This window comes from Esox lucius, chromosome 8, assembly GCF_011004845.1.
Source record: "Esox lucius isolate fEsoLuc1 chromosome 8, fEsoLuc1.pri, whole genome shotgun sequence".
Taxonomy (NCBI): domain Eukaryota; kingdom Metazoa; phylum Chordata; class Actinopteri; order Esociformes; family Esocidae; genus Esox; species Esox lucius.
Window position 1 is genome coordinate 9,596,704 of NC_047576.1, and position 18,178 is coordinate 9,614,881.

Sequence of the window (18,178 nt, forward strand, 5' to 3'; positions counted from 1 at the left end):
CTTTTTAAATTGCAATTAGTGTCTCTGTATAAATAGTCAATGAGTTTGTTAGCTCTCACGTGGATGCACTGAGCAGGCTAGATACTGAGCCATGGGGAGCAGAAAACAACTGTCAAAAGACCTACGTATCAAAGTAATGGAACTTTATAAAGATGGAAAAGGATATAAAAAGATATCCAAAGCCTAGCAAATGCCAGTCATTACTGTTCAATCACTTATTAGGAAGTGGAGAATTTTGGGATCTCTTGATACCAAACCAAGGTCAGGTAGACCAAGAAAGATTTCAGCCAAAACTGCCTGAAGAAATGTTTGGGAAACAAAGAAAAACCCAGAGGTAACCTCAGGAGAAATACAGGCTGCTCTGGAAAAAGACGGTGTGGTTGTTTCAAGGAGCACAATATGACGATACTTGAACAAAAATGAGCTGCTTGGTCGAGTTGCCAGAAAGAAGCCTTTACTGCGCCAATGCCACAAAAAAGTCTGGTTACAATATGCCCGACAACACCTTGACACGACACACTGCCTCTGGCACACTGTAATTTGGAGTCACAACCATAAGCACTATGTTTGGAGAGGGGTCAACAAGGCCTATATTGAACAGAATACCATCCCCACTGTGAAGCATGGTGGTGGCTCACTGATGTTTTGGAAGTGTGTGAGCTCTAAAGGCATTGGGAATCTTGTGAAAATTGATGGTAAGATGAATGCAGCATGTTATCAGAAAATACTGGCAGACAATTTGCATTCTTCTGTATGAAAGTGGTGCATGGGATGCTTTTGGACTTTCCAGCATGACAATGACCCTTAGCACAAGGGCAGAAAAACGTGAAGGTTCTGGAGTGGCCATCACAGTCTCCTGACCTTAATATCATCGAGCCACACTGGGGAGATCTCAAACGTGCGGTTCATGCAAGACCACCAAAGACTTTGCATGACCTGGAGGCATTTTGCCAGGTCAAATGGGCAGCTATACCACCTGCAAGAATTCAGGGCCTCATAGACAACTATTACAAAATACTGCATGCTGACATTGATGCTAAAGGGGGCAATACACAGTATTAAGATCTAAAGGTATGCAGACTTTTGAACAGGGGTCAGTTAATTTTTCCTTTGTTGCCATTTTTGTGCCGTTCTGTTATTACCTACAGTTGAATGTGAAAATAGGGCTGTCAAAATTCCTCAAAAATGACGTTCGAATATTCCCTCTAAAAAAACACATAATATTCGAACTATTCGAACATCTGGTTGCGCATGCGCATTTTGTCAATGACGCGCATTACGTCAATAACAGGACAAATGAATACAAAGAGACATAAATAGACTACCTATACAAGTAGTTAAGTTTAAACATATTTGACAACGTATTACCTACACAAAAACAAGTAAATCTAATGATGACCAAGACCGCAGACCTCACGCTCGCTCGCTCGCTCAAGCACTTTCTCTCTCTCGCCCTCACGCTCTCTGCGCAATAACGGTTTAAAATGAACAACAATAAACACATTTTGAATGCTGATCAAGAGTTTTATGCAAGCAATATAAGGTTGCGACTATTAACAAAACAAATATTAACATGAATTGAAGTTTCACAGTTGTAGAGTATCCAGTAGAAGTATATCTTTCAAACTAACCTTTGTTGAGCTGAAATGAAGACAGATTCAGCAACTGCATGGCCTATTTCTCGCTTAAAATGTTTTCAGAAACACGTTTCAGTGAACTATTTTCGTAAAATACGAGATCGTATTCACAACGAGCCGCCATGACACTGTTGAAATTGTCAAGTAGCCAGACCCACATCACGGGTTCATCCAATCAGCTGCTGATCAGGGGCGTGGAGCATCAACCATGGCTGTATGACGTCGCGACACCACGCTTCAGTTGTGTCGGACATATGGATCTGTACTGTCAGGCGCGCTAGCGCGCCCACTCGCAAAGCCGACAGCCAGACAACCTCTGCTACCGCAAATGTTTTTTTCCACATTTAAAAAAAATTTTGAATTTTAATTTTCACCCTCGAAATTTGTTTTTTAAAAACTATTTGAATATATATTCGAATTTAGAATATTCGTTGACTAATGTGAATCCCATAAGAAATAAAATACGTGTTTTTTATTAGAAAAAATGAAAAGTATAAAATCCTTTTCAATTATAAGATTTCAAACACTAACTTGTTTTCTACATATCATTATATGAAACAAAAACAGCCTAGAGGGAATCAGTTTTGCATCAAATAGTGATCCAAATAATGAGCCCCACCCCTGCCAATGTGATATATGTTCCTGGGGGCCAAAATCCCTGACAGCGCCCCTGGTGAAAAAGTTCACTTCATATGGAGAAGGTAAACGTTGTCTCTCTTTTTGCAACAGAAGTAACGTTTCCCATCTTAAACGTTTGGTTCAGCGGAATACACTCTATGCAGTCACTCATAACTCAAACAGAGCAAAACTGAAAGGGGTCCTATCGGAATTGGTGCAAAAGAAAATCTGTATGACGACATGTTTCGCTAAAAAAAGTTTTTTTTCCGTCTGTTTTCGAAGAGCAAAGGAAATATATCCTGCCTGCAACAGTGGTAAATAGGACGGAGCGGAAAAGGTAAGAGAGACTTACTGTGTGCATCATCAAAATACAAATTATTTCCATGGCAATGAATGGATTGCCAGCGTTGGTTTGTTAAAGCCGTATCAATTCTAGTAATACTTGGTAAACGTATTTAATATGTGGCAGTTCAAAATAATTCATGCGATAAAACAATAACGGAGGAAATAAAAAAAGTTTCGGAACATCGCATGAGCCACTATCAAATTGTAAGTCTTAAATGCCTACTCGTTTGACGTATTTTTATTTGACGTGCAAGTGTGAACATTATAATAATACATTGTTAGCCTTGCTTGTTACAACTGGCATATTGTTACATTGATTCGGGAACGCCACTTTTAACATTTCAAAATGTTTATACAAATATCTCTGGACTAGTGACCATGTGACATCTTGACTGTAACAAATTCTCAAAGTAAGTAACTGTCATTGCGGTTTGAACAGTTCTTCTTTTCCGACAGATCAGGATGTAGTTTTCCAACAATATAACATCAATAGCTGTCATACACATAACCTGCTTTTGGATAAAATTTACCAGCAACATGAGAAGGTAGCGCGATTGATAAACGTGTTCATGACACTTTCTGACATTGTTTTAAGGACACTGGGGATTTACATTTTACGTTTTTCTTTCTGGTTTTTCCATTAGTTTGAGACATATCGGTCACTGTACAAATGTCTTATTGAATACCGAACAGTTAAATGTTTTGTTACATTAATTTTCACCAAGACGTTATTAGCCATTCCCACCCTATTGCCTTACATTTCCATTACTGTCGTCGAATGATGTAACTGAAATAAATGTGTGCATGGTGCCAAGTTATTATCTAATGCTAACTTCACCTTTAATATAGTTCAAAGTTAAACAAATTTGGTATGCCAGGGAACGGCGAAACATGGCCTTATACCTCTAGTGACCGCTTTCTAGAGGAAAATATTGGCCATTGCTTTTATATTATTATTTTCCTTTAAAAATGTGTATATCTACTACCGTAAAACTGTAAATTGATTTAACATAGTCCATCAAGCAATTTAAGTTTATATTTTAGGACACATTAGAAACAATTATGTGATAAAGTTTAAAGACTCAGGACACAGCCCACATGCAATTTGACCTGCTTGTTATCTGAACATTCAGCTGGCCCAAAAGGTCACATACTCTTATAATCTTCATCCTCAGTCTGGTTCCTCTCTATAGGTGAGTTTTTCATGCCAATTTGAATCCATATCATTTTACTGCTTTCTTTTAGGTTGGTTATCTGTGACTATGTGGATATTGCATTCAAAATCAGGCATTACCAGCTACTATAGTCATTTACAACATTAATAATGCCTATGTAATTATCCACAACAGGAGTTCGGAATCCAGTTGCGGAGAGTAGTTTATTCCAAAACAAAGGGCGAGGCACAAAGCGTAGTCATGGGGCAGGCAAAGGGTCAAGACTAGGAATCCTCTAAAGCAAAATTACAAAATCGCTAGGCAGGGAGAATGCCGGTATCAACACACAGGTAGTATAATAATGGTTTAGAAAAAGACTTAGTACGTCCCAGACAAACTTTCAACAATACTTCACAACAGAGGCGTCGCTAGATCACAATATATTCGGGGCTTAGCCCACCCCCTCGCCCAGCCCGGGACAGAAAGTACAGGGTTTTGAATGCGGGTAATTTTGACGTACACGCTAGCGGCCTACACGTCTACTCATAATGCGCGATCGGAATAATAGATGAATAGGTCAGGTGCTATTTTATTTTGTGGTCAATTTGAGATCCGGGGCTATTCATGAAAGATTCGGGGCTATAGCCCCGGCCGCCCAGGCCTACCGGCGCTACTGCTTCACATAAACCAAAGAGCAGCACAGGTAGAAATAGAGAACGTAAACAACAGGTGCGTACGAAAACGGGTGAACCAGTCAGAACCAAAAGTATGGGCGACATTCAAAAACAAAGGGAGAAAACCAAACAGAACAGGTGACATTTAAGACCTAACAACCAAACCTGAACAGAACCGCACACTAGACTGTATTTCTGATCAATTTTATGTTATTTTAATGTATCAAAAACAAGGACATTTCTAAGTGACCCCAAACATTTGAACTGTACTGTGTGTATTTCAGATAAAATCCATAATTGTTTTCCCAAAAAAACTGCCATTTACACAACTTTCCAAAGATGATGGATAAAACTTAAAAGTAAATTGATTCTTCCTTTTGTAAGGTTTGACCATCTGAAATCAGAATATAAATACCTGTTACTGTTAACAAGTTGGGGCCGTTTAAGTGGACGGTGGTATTTTTCAGAAGTTTTATGGAATGTTCGATTATCAGAAACCTCATCTAAATAGCATATTGAAACGTACCTGCACCAAAATCTCTTACAAATAGCATTTAGTTTTCCATAATAAGGAAAGATGTAAACATGTTAAAATATGAATAAAAGAATTGTATTAAAAGAATAAAATTTGGGGAACACATTCTGTCATTCAAACCGGTCAAAAATGAAAGTAATTGGTATATTAAAATATAATACATTACCTAACAATATATAAATATAAATATGAGGGTTATGAATCAAATAACTGACCTGCCAACCCTTAGATATTATTATAGTAGTAATACAGAACGGGCATGGCGTATCACGCCACCTCAGTCTTCATGAAGTGGGCATTCAATCTTCTCAATAATCCCACCAAAGATACATATGCATACATTGAATAAATAATTAATTAAATGATTACACTTACTGTACCCAAATAGGACTTTTCCCCCATTAATTGCCAACCAACCTCAAAAAATTGTTGTCTCCTGCCTAAGAGCTTTATTAAAGCCTAAAACTGACTGCACGTACAGGAGCAATTATAACAATGGAATAGGAATGGAAAAAACATCCCAGATGCTGTGGCACTGTCCAATTTTTTGTTTCATCCCCAACATATTACTTTTGCAGTCTGAAAAGGGGTGTTTGCAACGGGCTTGAGCCAACTACTAAACGCTACGTCTTCGAGCCATAGATCGTTAAAGGTACATTTTCCCATTGTGATAGCAAGGATGATTTCAGTTAAACTAAGCAGTGACTCGGTATGATACAGCATAGACATAATAATGAGTAGACATCGCATCGACCGCTACTGCCTACTGGCGCTGACGAGCCGTGGGACCGCCATCTTAGACCGGTCCGCCGCTCCACTCAGTGTAATCTGTTTTGGCAGGTGAAATGAGCTGTCAGCGCATTTAATTAATCATACCTCAGTGAATACCTTACTGATTTTCACGCGTAATTTTTTTGCTGCAAAGGTCATACATGTAGCTATGATACAAAACACATGGTTCGGCATATTTTAATATTGATAGTGGGCTTAACAGTAATAGAATATTCTGATATATGATATAAAGGGACCAGACGTCCGAGATCAAAACTGTGAACATAATCCCCAAAAAGGGAGAAGAACAGGGACATTTCCAGTTTGACTATTATTTTGATTGAAACACCTAATGTCTAAACAGTAGCAGTAAAGTCAGATATATATATATTTCTCTCTCTCACTCATTTCACAGCCCCCCTCCCAACATACACACATGGGTCCAAGTGTAAAATAGCAGGATGACATGAAAAGTGACAGTTTTTTTTAAACTGCACATTTACTTTGTTGAAACTACCTTGAAAAGTCTGCAAACTTAATGTAGCATTTTTCAAAACACAGTTACAAGTGCTTTTCAGAACCCAGAGGGAAAGAGATCAGGGTTAAGACAATCACAAACACAAAAACATAATGTAAAGATAAACTTCATTATACACAATCTCACAAACCCAGTGTAAGGCAAAGGAGACCAAAATGTGGATTCCTGGAGACACACACCATGAGGCTAGAGTTCATGAAACACAGAGGTATTTACAGACCCACCAACACTTACAGCAGTATTCACATATAATGTGACAGACCACTGTTTCCAGGCAGTTTTAAGCCATTGCTTTCAGTTTCAGTGTAAATCTTGTCAGAATTATGACAGATATGACATAAAGATACTATGTGTGATGAGTAAGGTTAAAGTACAGATATAAAGCTTAGAATTAGTTTTGGGATGCTGGAATTTAGGATTAAAGTCTTGAATTGTCGTGGAACCACACACATGCACACGCTCTAAAACCCCTGAAAGAGGACAGTTTTTTGCACAGCTTCTTCCTCGTGCTCCCTTTCTGCAGTTCAAGAGAGGTGAGTTTGGTAATGTGGTGCAGCCTTATTTTGAGAAACACAGACACAAACAATGACAACGAGTCAGAATGATGGTTGTCGATGCCAAACTGAGTCTCTTCAATGTGTTCCCCAAGCAGAAAAACATCGTCCATTCCAATCTCCTCCCGGACGATGTGTGTGACTGTCGACAACTTAGGAGCTTGTATTGGTGAAGCTTGGCGGATCACCCTCTCTGCAGCACTCAGCACCTTATTAAAATAATAATAATACATTATATTTATATAGTGCTTTACACAGGTGAGACACCACACCGAACCATCAGGTGGCGGAAGATGGCCTGGAACTGGCGTGCCGATGGATTGTTATTCCAGCCGCCTTGTATGGAACACAGGCACACAATACATACATTACTCACAAGACAAAGATATTCATTAGGTATATTTTCCGAATTGTAATTAAAAGAACACCAAACCTACCTGACACTCTGATTTAATTAAATAGGAGCTCCAAGTGATCTTGGCTGAACCTGTAGGTTCACTAAATAATAAGCTTGTTTGAAAACCATTCTACTATCAGATGTTCTGTTGCCTTTATTTTAAGTGGGGTGGGTATGAGACATGAGAGGTAACTTACATTTGTTAGGGTGAATTACATGTGAATAATACACAGTGTTGGGCAAGTTACTTGGAAATTACAGTGAACTAAGCTATTAGTTACTCTGCCTTGAATAAAGCTTCACTACACAAAAGCTACCACCCAGTCAAATGTAGCAAGCTAAGTAACACAAACACAGCAGTAGGCTAGTTCATTACATAGGAAGCTACTTTAAGTTGTGCTAATTTCACATGACAAGAAAAGTAGCTTGTGTGGCCAAGCTACTTGGTAAATAAAGGAGTAACTACTACTGTAAAAAGTTACTTGATTCTGGAAATAGTGAAGCTACCACCAAAATACTAAGTTACTAGCTAAGCTAGTACTGCCCAACAATGATAATACCGTCTTTTATTTATATAAATATATATGATAGTCTGTGCCACTTGTGTAAAATTAGCTGGCCAATGTTATACCAGTAATATTTGCTTTTCTACAATAGCATTCTTGAATCAGTTGTAATCCAAGTCAGTGTTATAGAATATGACTTATCAAGTCTCAGTTCGCTGGGTGAACACCGGCTGGTGCAGTAAACATAGCCTAGCTAGCTGGATACGATTTCAGTACAGTAATATCAAAGATCCTTGCTCCTTCTCAACACTCTGGTAATATTCTAGTCACAAAATACAACAAATAATACGGTATAGTTAAATCTTACTTGTGAAAAGTAATCCCCCGAGCCCTGCTTTCGATGGTCCGCCGATATGAGCAGGAGTATGCTGCACAGTGCTCTGTCATCGTTGCTTCTGCTGCTACGTAAATAGGAGTATGACCGGTCAAAGATGGTGGCCGTATTTCTCGCGCCCAGCAGCCAATGCGGCGTCTACTCTTTATTATGTCCATGTATGTTCGGAGTTCGCGCGGGTTTCTTTCGACAAGTCTGTTTGCTGGACTGCCGCATGGACCTTGTAGTTCTGGGACGCTGTGATACCACTTAGATTCCTCAGACAGAACTACAACAAGTGAAACCAATGAATGCCATTGCCGCCGCCAGCGCATTTTGATGGAAGAACAAATGAATGGACGAGCATATAAATTTAAGACGTGGCTAAATGTAATTTATGACCTTGTATGGAAAATCCGGACGTTTTTATTACTTTTTATGGCCTAAAATTCTTATTGTTAAATTGAAGACGTTTTATGACTTTTTATGACCCCGCGGAAACCCTGTGAAATATGCTGACAGCCGGTCATGCTGAATGTACTGTACAGTATGTGATAAGGAAAGAAGAACATACAAGTGTGAGGAACATGCAGGAGCTGCAGTTCTTAAAAGTAGCTGCAAAAGAAGTAGTAGTGACTTTGCAGCTGATGGCTGGTTGGTCAGCAGCAGGAAGCAGGGCCAATAGGGGACTAAAAGAAAACACCTGCAGGAGTTGAGGAATATGAGTTGAGGAAGATGAGGCAAGGCAAGGGTGGAGTTAGTCTTGGAAGGGGCAATGGAAGGCAAGAAAGAGATGCTGGGTAGCTGGCAGACCTAGAGAGTGGAGTAAGACAGGGGGACCATGGTGTGCCATGAAGCAAGAGTGGACAGTACATCACACTGTCCAGGTGCACAAGAGACAGAAAGGGGGTATAGGACCTAATATAGACCTAATATAGGCCTAACAGTAGAAATCAGCCAGTACCCTTATTGTCCCATTTCTAAACATCCTAATCTGCTATGAGCTTGACCATACCATACCAGAGATGACCTCTTCTACATACGCCAGTAAGCAAGCGTCAACACCTTCATCTCCATCCATCTTTACCTACATATACAAAATATATAACAATGTACAGTAATTATTTGCATTATTTCATAAATCCATACTATAAAAACAGAAAACCTTACAGAAACTTCCAGAAAACCCTTTCACATGCTGCTGGTGTCTAGATAAGACTCATCTATCACATGGATACAATCAGACATGCTTTTTGTAAAACAATATTTGCATCATATTGACACAATCACATGATACACAACTCATTTCATTAACTAGATATGCAAAACGTTAGACGTAACATTTACTAGCAAGCAAGCCAGGTGAAACAGAAAGTGAATTATCTCCCATTCTGGCTCGGTTATTAGCTGGTTATGCTACAATCTATCTAGCAATCTAACTAGCTATGTTGAGTGAATTTACTTCCTCATACTGGTGACAAAATTACCGTTGTTATCTTTACATTGCTCTGCACAAACCGATCTAGTTCATTTACATTGCCATAGAGATATAGCCACACATGAATTCAGAAGTAAGTGGGTACCTATAGGGCAAGCAAATAGCTTCGGTTCAAGCGAAGTTAGCAAACGTCTGGTAATTTATTCAGCGCGGCAAATACACTTCTTAACAAAATAATGTAATCTATCAAGTGACACTATTAGAAAAATATGGCGATAAGCAATTTTACATCTTCCTTACCTTCAATTATTTAGTTCATTTGCACATTAAATCTGCGAAAGTAAAACTCAACATCTAGTCTACTGACCGTGGTCTACAATCGCCAGAGGGACATGAGATTTTGCACAAACCAATTATCTCAGTTAGCTGGTTTCAAGATAACAAACGTGATTGGACTGCAGAGATAAGGGGATCTCAAATCGCATACTACGTATGTAGTGTACTTCGCGGGTGATTATGAAATAGGTAGGCTACTGTTGTATAATAAGATAGTATGCCAGTATTCGGACCGATTGGGACATAATAAGTAGTCATAAAATTGCGTCTGGACATCAGATCATTTTGTCGCGCATTAACATCACGCAAAGTTTGAATATTTAGTTAGACAGCATTAAGGATTGTGTTATACTGACAAAAGTTTATTATGAATTTTACTTTCACCACAAATCACATCCATGTATGGCCTTTACCACTGGCCGTTTTAGTAGGCTAAACCAGTAATACGAGTATCTTACCGATTGTAATAGTCATAAGAACTGAGCCTAGCTAGACACGAACTTTACACTACCAAAGCGATTTCGTCGTACGTGAATGACATTGATGCAACAACTATCAATTGGTGAACTGACTTTTTCATCAAGTGAAAAGACGAGGGAATTGTGGAAACCCCCCCTCTTTTACTGGGCAAGGGGTTGTGGTCTATATTACCCCCAAAAGCATGCACGGATGCATACTTCGAAAATCCACCAGAAATAGTAGACCATCCTGGAACTTTTGGCATGCTATTTTGAGCATACTATTGTTTGGGACATAATTATCTGGCAAACTATATAGTATGCACTTACGCGATTTGAGATTAAGACAAAGAGTAAAACCATTGGAATTAGGATTCATTAAATGTATTAATTAACAGGCAAAAATAATTGATATGGAATTTCAGTGGTACATTCTACATGACACGTATTTCCTGCTTTAAGGTTGTTTTGAATTACCTAAGCACATTTTAAAGGATGGTATTCTCTTACCTCTTATCTCTTATTTCTAGTAGATAACGTTCAGATCTAAGGACCTTTTCAATCATTACATGCATTTAAAATGAGTATTGTAAACAAGTTTTCAGTTTACATATTTTGAATTCTTACTGCTACAAATGTGTTGAGGTTGATGTTAATACTGTTATCCACTGTGCAAATGAAGTAGTTGTTCATTGTGCAGAAGGCCTATACAGCATTTTAAATGACTGTCTTGATATTTGTCGTTACAGAGCCACAAGGATGAGAAGGTCTTCTCATTTGCTTCAGGTGACATTTTCACTTTTGATCAGCATTCTGTGCTTGATCATACTTTTTGGTAGAGATGAAATTCCTCAGATTGACCCTTCAAACCATGTTCTGACTAATATAATGGGATCAACCAGTCAAAACAGACCACAGAAACCAACTACAGGGAGCAAAGAGGACTTTACCTGGGGCCGTTGTGGGCGGAATGAGTCTGTAGCCAATGTTTCAGGGTTCTCCTCTCTTCCCGGTCACATCCAAGACTTTCTCTTTTATCGTCACTGCCGCCACTTCCCAATGCTGCTGGATGTTCCTGATAAATGCGGAGGCCCTGACAAGTCTATTGATGTCTTCCTTCTGCTTGTCATAAAAAGCTCACCTTTGAATTATGAACGCCGTGAAGTACTACGGAAAACATGGGCTAAAGAGAGACTTCAGAACGGTTTGTGGATCCGTAGGATTTTTCTCTCAGGAACAACTGGCTCAGGCTTTGAGAAACGCAAGCTCAACAAGCTTCTACGAGTGGAGAACCGCGAACATAATGACATCTTGCAGTGGGACTTCAACGACTCCTTCTTCAACCTCACTCTGAAGCAGATTTTGTTCTTAGAGTGGATGGACAAGAACTGCCGCAAGGCCCGATTTCTCCTCAACGGTGATGATGATATATTCGCTAATACAGATAACATGGTTGACTACCTTCAGAGCCTTAAAGACAACAGTGGCGACAAGCACCTTTTTGCGGGTCATCTAATACGCTATGTAGGACCAATCAGAGAACCAAGGAGCAAATACTATGTCCCAGTTCAGATTCAAGAGTCAGACTCATATCCACCTTACTGCGGTGGAGGTGGCTTCTTGCTCTCAGCATACACAGCTGTGGTAATTTACAAAATGTCCCAAACCATTCCTATTTTGCCAATTGATGATGTCTACATGGGAATGTGTCTCGAAAAGGCTGGTCTTGGGCCAGAGTCACATATTGGTGTCAGGACTGCTGGATTGCCAATTCCCTCGACAAAAGTGGACGCATTTGATCCTTGTTATTACAGGGAAATTATTCTGGTACACAGATTTCTGCCACATCAGATATATATTATGTGGCATGGAATACATGAACCTGATTTGAAATGTGGGAATCTGCTAAGTTAAGCACCTGACCCTTTTTATAATCAGTTTCCTTTTCTGGTGTTTTTCTGCATTATCTTTTTCCCCTCAAAAAAGGAGTTGCGATTTCTTAAAGCAGGTGTTATTTGTGTTCTATTACTGCAGGTCATTGGAAAATGCCAAATCTGCTCACATAGGCCAGTTCACTGTGAAACTTGACTCTGTTATCATAATGTATGAATCAAACTTAATTCATAATTGAAATAGCTTTGCTATTCATTCCACCATTATACTTAACTTTTCATAAACATGTACTTGTTAATTATTCTGCCAGAGTGGTAACAAATCGATCACTAATGTTATGGACAGGGAAATACACTACATGAAATAATACTGTATGTAAAATGGGGCAGATTGTTGGTGTCATCAATTGACACCACTGTTATGTAAATGTGTGATTCAAGGTGTAAAGGGAGTTCATGTTGATTAAGTGGCTCTGTTAGTAGGAAAATACTCTCTGGCCAAATATATATGTTGTATTTTTTGTCAGTCTTCTTTGTTATAGACAAAATAATATTTTATGATTATGGGGGATTTCATCAAGCAACTGATATTAGGTAAACAGTGAGTAATATCTTTCGCAACCTGCAGCATCATCCCCAGGCTGTTTGTTCTCTAGTTTAAGGGTGAAGTATAGGTTGGTGGTATAGCCTAGAATACTTTCGCGAAGTATTCAGACTCCTTCACCTTCTCTCCATTTTGTTGTATTATGGACTGAAATTAAATAACTACGTAATTAATATCAATTCTATAAAAATACCCACATTCTCACAATGCCTAACTGCTGTAATACTTCATATCTGTTGTAATATATAACAGCTGTTACATGGTTTTCGTTTATAAAGCCCCTATGCACAAATCCCCATGCTAATTAACTTCTTTAAGAACATACAATAACATAAAAGCATTATGCGCCAAACAAAATCATAATATTGGCCAAACATATATGTCTCTTCAGTTTCCACTGATGTATCTTGACCATATCTGCTATTAATTTGACATTCTCTTGTGTTTATTTTATAAATGTTTCCTTAAAGGTTTTCTGTTGAAATTAACTATCAAAGGATGATTACCTATGTATCTTTCTGAAAAATCAAATGTTGATTGTACGCTTATAGAATATATTTTTCGATCTGTTTGTGTAACAATGTTGTAAATTTTTTACACTCCTGTTGAGTCATTTATTGCTCCATATTTCCTTCACGTTGTAGCTGTTTTCTTACTACTGGTCATAACTTGAAATACCTGGGTTCGGCTGCTGTGTTCAGCATGAGAATTTCAGTCCACACAGTCTTTACATTTAGCTGTAAAAGAGCAGGACCAAAAAAGTCTGCTGATGACTGAGTACTGACTTCTCTACATAATTTAGTTTGCAATGTAATTATTGAACTATAATATAATTACAGTGCAAGAAATGAGTCGCCATTTACCATTAAGCGCTCAAACATTGTCTATGTGTCTCTCTGTTTTAGCCCAATAATCAGGGTCATCTTTTCACATATTTATATGTTATGTGTTTGGAAACAAACTTCTTTCTGAATTCCTGTTGGTGTAAGTGATCAACAAGAGGTGTGGAGAGTAAAAGTCAAATGACAATTACAGTGGGGGATCACAAAATAATGAAGTCATGATCATGATATTCTCTTTCAGCAAAAAAGCTTTTTTCCCAATGTAGGATACACATGACTAGCAACTGTTGTGGTGGAAATATCTCTCAAACATATGTCTCAGACACCAGAGCTTGTGAGTTCAAAATAGACTTTAATACAAATGAACAAGGCCCGAGCTGGTCCGCGGAACTACGGTCAGTCTCAGACTCAGATCTCTATCTTTAAACAGTTTTGTCCCTTCACAACATGTTCTCTGACCTCAGTGAATCTTTGTTTTCAGAGTTCTGGAAAAAATCAAGAGACACAGTGGATCCTCTAGGAGAGTCAGTGACAGTCCAGAAGTCATTAATCTGTCCTCCTATAAGATTAAAATATCCTACACTTATTGTACAGATCATGGGAATAGCAGTATGGGAAAGGGCAAGATGTCATGCCACCCCAGTTGTCAGGAGTGTCTGTTATTTTATTTTATTGAATAGTATTATTTTTTTCTACTTTCGTTGTTAATCTCTAGGATAACCCGTTCCAATATCTTTGAGTCCCCCCTTCCTGTAAAATGGTTGAGTCCGGGAGTCCGTCTGCTCCTGCTCCCCCTCCCTTCCAGTGAAAATACCGGGCATCTGTCCATGTCATGATATTCTTAGCAACTGAGCAGTCAAGATCTCTCTTGACTAGCCGTAATGAAATACGATACAAAATGTAATCTTGTAAATTAATCTTGCATTGGCAGCAGCCATTTATTATAGATAAAATATGTCTGATATCATCTACTAGCTAGGCAAAGTTCAACTACTTGTAAAATGTCAAAACAATGCCTTTTCTTGTCTTAGAAAGTTAACATTTTTACAGATTTATCATTAAAAATGTATGTAGTTTTAGCCTCTGTTAAGCAATGGAAATAGTGGTCCTAGCCTCAACAATGGTTTGTGACGTCACTTGGAATCTGTTTTCCTTATATGAAAGACTGTATAAACATAATGTTAGCTTAAAATGTTGCTGATTTGTTAAACAATTTTGTATTATTTGTATTAATTTTGTATTATTTGTATTAATTTTGTATTATTTGTATTAATTTTGTATTATTTGTATGTTTGTATTATTTCAAGCAACATAAGGCACACATTTTCAGGATGAATTGATTTATACTTCTGCACTTGGCAGAATAATATAAACAATGTTTCCAAGTGAAATACCGCATTGTCATTTTTCATTGAAAACTCAGTGTTTACTGACTGATCATTGCTGATGGATTGTTATGAATATGTTATACCTCTCGGGTTGCGGGATTGTTGCGGTAATCTTGCCGAAAATCATTAAAAGTCCATTATTTGTACATAAATATGTTTACTCCATTGTTTGCATCGTGTAAATACACTCACCTAAAGGGTTATTAGGAACACCTGTTCAATTTCTCATTAATGCAAATATCTAATCAACCGATGACATGGCAGTTGCTTCAATGCATTTAGGGGTGTGGTCCTGGTCAAGACAATCTCCTGAACTCCAAACTGAATGTCAGAATGGGAAAGAAAGGTGATTTAAGCAATTTTGAGCATGGCATGGTTGTTGGTGCCAGACGGGCCGGTCTGAGTATTTCACAATCTGCTCAGTTAATGGGATTTTCACGCACAACCATTTCTAGGGTTTACAAAGAATGGTGTGAAAAGGGAAAAACATCCAGTATGCGGCAGTCCTGTGGGCGAAAATGCCTTGTTGATGCTAGAGGTCAGAGGAGAATGGGCCGACTGATTCAAGCTGATAGAAGAGCAACTTTGACTGAAATAACCACTCGTTACAACCGAGGTATGCAGCAAAGCAATTGTGAAGCCACAACACGCACAACCTTGAGGCGGATGGGCTACGACAGCAGAAGACCCCACCGGGTACCACTCATCTCCACTACAAATAGGAAAAAGAGGCTACAATTTGCACGAGCTCACCAAAATTGGACAGTTGAAGACTGGAAGAATGTTGCCTGGTCTGATGAGTCTCGATTTCTGTTGAGACATTCAGATGGTACAGTCAGAATTTGGCATAAACAGAATGAGAACATGGATCCATCATGCCTTGTTACCACTGTGCAGGCTGGTGGTGGTGGTGTATTGGTGTGGGGGATGTTTTATTGGCACACTTTAGGCCCCTTAGTGCCAATTGGGCATCATTTAAATGCCACAGCCTACCTGAGCATTGTTTCTGACCATGTCCATCCCTTTATGACCACCATGTACCCATCGTCTGATGGCTACTTGCAGCAGGATAACGCACCATGTCACAAAGCTTGAATCATTTCAAATTGGTTTCTTGAACATGACAATGAGTTCACTGTACTGAAATGGCCCCCACAGTCACCAGATCTCAACTGAATAGAGCATCTTTGGGATGTGGTGGAACGGGAGCTTTGTGCCCTGGATGTGCATCCCACAAATCTCCATCAACTGCAAGATGCTATCCTATCAATATGGGCCAACATTTCTAAAGAATGCCTTCAGCACCTTGTTGAATCAATGCCACATAGAATTAAGGCAGTTCTGAAGGCGAAAGGGGGTCAAACACAGTATTAGTATGGTGTTCCTAATAATCCTTTAGGTGAGTGTATATAGGCATTGCGGTTAATGGGTGTTCTGAGAGATGCATTTACCTCGGTCCAGTGGTGCGTTATGCAGCTACTGAAGTGGCCAGTCTTTTTATAAATGCATTTTGGTATGTATTTTGTTGAGTCACATATTCATATTCATGTTTAGGTCATGCTACCAAAAAAGGTGTGACTTCAATTTGTATCACGATTTAATGTTTACAGGGTGTTATTTTTAACTGGATCTGTGAAATTTAGAAATGTTAAACTTTTTTTTAAATCTGTGGCAACTTTTTACATCAGTAGAGTTGTACAGAATTGTTTTGCTTGTCTGTAACTGCTTTTTATAACTGTAATTGGAGAACAGTATCCTGTTGATTAGATGCTTTGCTAGACCATCTAAGTGTTGGTTGAAGGTCTTGAAGGGATTGTTGACACACTTTCACAAAAGTTGTGTATACTTTCAGTTCTACAACAGTTGTCTCACTTTAACCCCTTTAACTTTAGCCTATTTAATGTCTCCTTTGTCTCAGCAAATGCAACCTAACTCTTTTTACACTTCAACACCAGCTGCTTTTGTATGAATATTTCAAAATCATTGAATTGAATCATTATTGTGTCCAATACAGATTATCTATCCTGGTTCCTCGTTCTGGTTGGGGTACCTCTAGGCATCTCTATGCGGAGGCCACAGTCAGGACCTGACTGTAGTGGTGGCCATTCGAGGCTTCATTAACAATCTAGTCTGTACATTTTATGTTTAATGTCCGTTCCAATGTTATTATTTTCTGTTCTTTTTCACAGACTAGATTGTTAACTATATTGCCATATAAATTTCAATGATGGCTTTTATTGTGAAAAAGAAAATCTAAGTGCTGTCAGCATATCATTATGCTGCTAAAATAACGCCAATGAAGCTTCGAACGGCCATCACTACCTGACTACCTGTCCGTGTTCATTGCTGTTTAATCATCCCCAATCAGAAGCAGCTGCTCCCTATTGTCTCTGATTGGGGATCCTATTTAAGTTGCCCTGTGTGTCCTTTAGTTGTCTGTCATTGATTGGCGTTTACTGTTTGTGTTGCTACACTTCAGTTCCAGGTCATACGCGCCTTTTGTTGGTTTTCTGTTTGTGTTCTTTGGAATAAGGGACATTGAAAGGATGTGCCTCAGCTCTATGCCTCGTGTCCTGCCTCTGAACCGAGACATCAACAAGTACAAAAAGCATATTTCTCTCAAATGTTCCCCACAAATCTGTTCACATCCATGTTAGTGATATTTCTCCTTTACTAAGAAAATCCATCCAACTGACAAGTGTGGCATGCATATTGCATTTTGTTTCTACAGAAATTTGTACCTGCAGTTTCCAGGCATTGCTGCTAGCTTCTGTGAGACCTGGACCCTAACTGTCCATCCTATCTTTGTCCAGTGGCGCCCCCAGAAATGTTTCATAGGTGTGGCCAGATGAGGCCACAGAAAATCATGGGGTGGCACACCAAAACCAAAAGCCATAACTGAATTTCAGGAATTCTATTATTCTGTTGTAGTATATATTCTAGTTGAAAACTATGTCAATATGAGAGTTCTGGAATCACATAGTGATATACTTTCATTTGTTATTTTACAGTTAATGTTCTCAAATTCTCTGATGAGCATAAACTAATTCTGGTACAGTTAATATTTTGAGTCACATAACAATACTGATTTGTAATGCATCTGTATATACATGTTAGG

The 18,178-nt window shown here is 38.7% G+C and overlaps 1 protein-coding gene across 1 annotated transcript; it reads left to right on the forward strand.

The window, feature by feature from the left end:
* Positions 1 to 2,986: 2,986 nt before the first annotated feature.
* Positions 2,987 to 13,367, forward strand: LOC105011432 (N-acetyllactosaminide beta-1,3-N-acetylglucosaminyltransferase 3). The gene is made up of 2 exons (XM_034293662.1): positions 2,987 to 3,010; positions 11,084 to 13,367. Exon 2 carries the CDS (start codon positions 11,094 to 11,096, stop codon positions 12,246 to 12,248), a length of 1,155 nt encoding a protein of 384 aa, XP_034149553.1. The 5' UTR covers positions 2,987 to 3,010; positions 11,084 to 11,093; the 3' UTR covers positions 12,249 to 13,367.
* Positions 13,368 to 18,178: the final 4,811 nt, after the last annotated feature.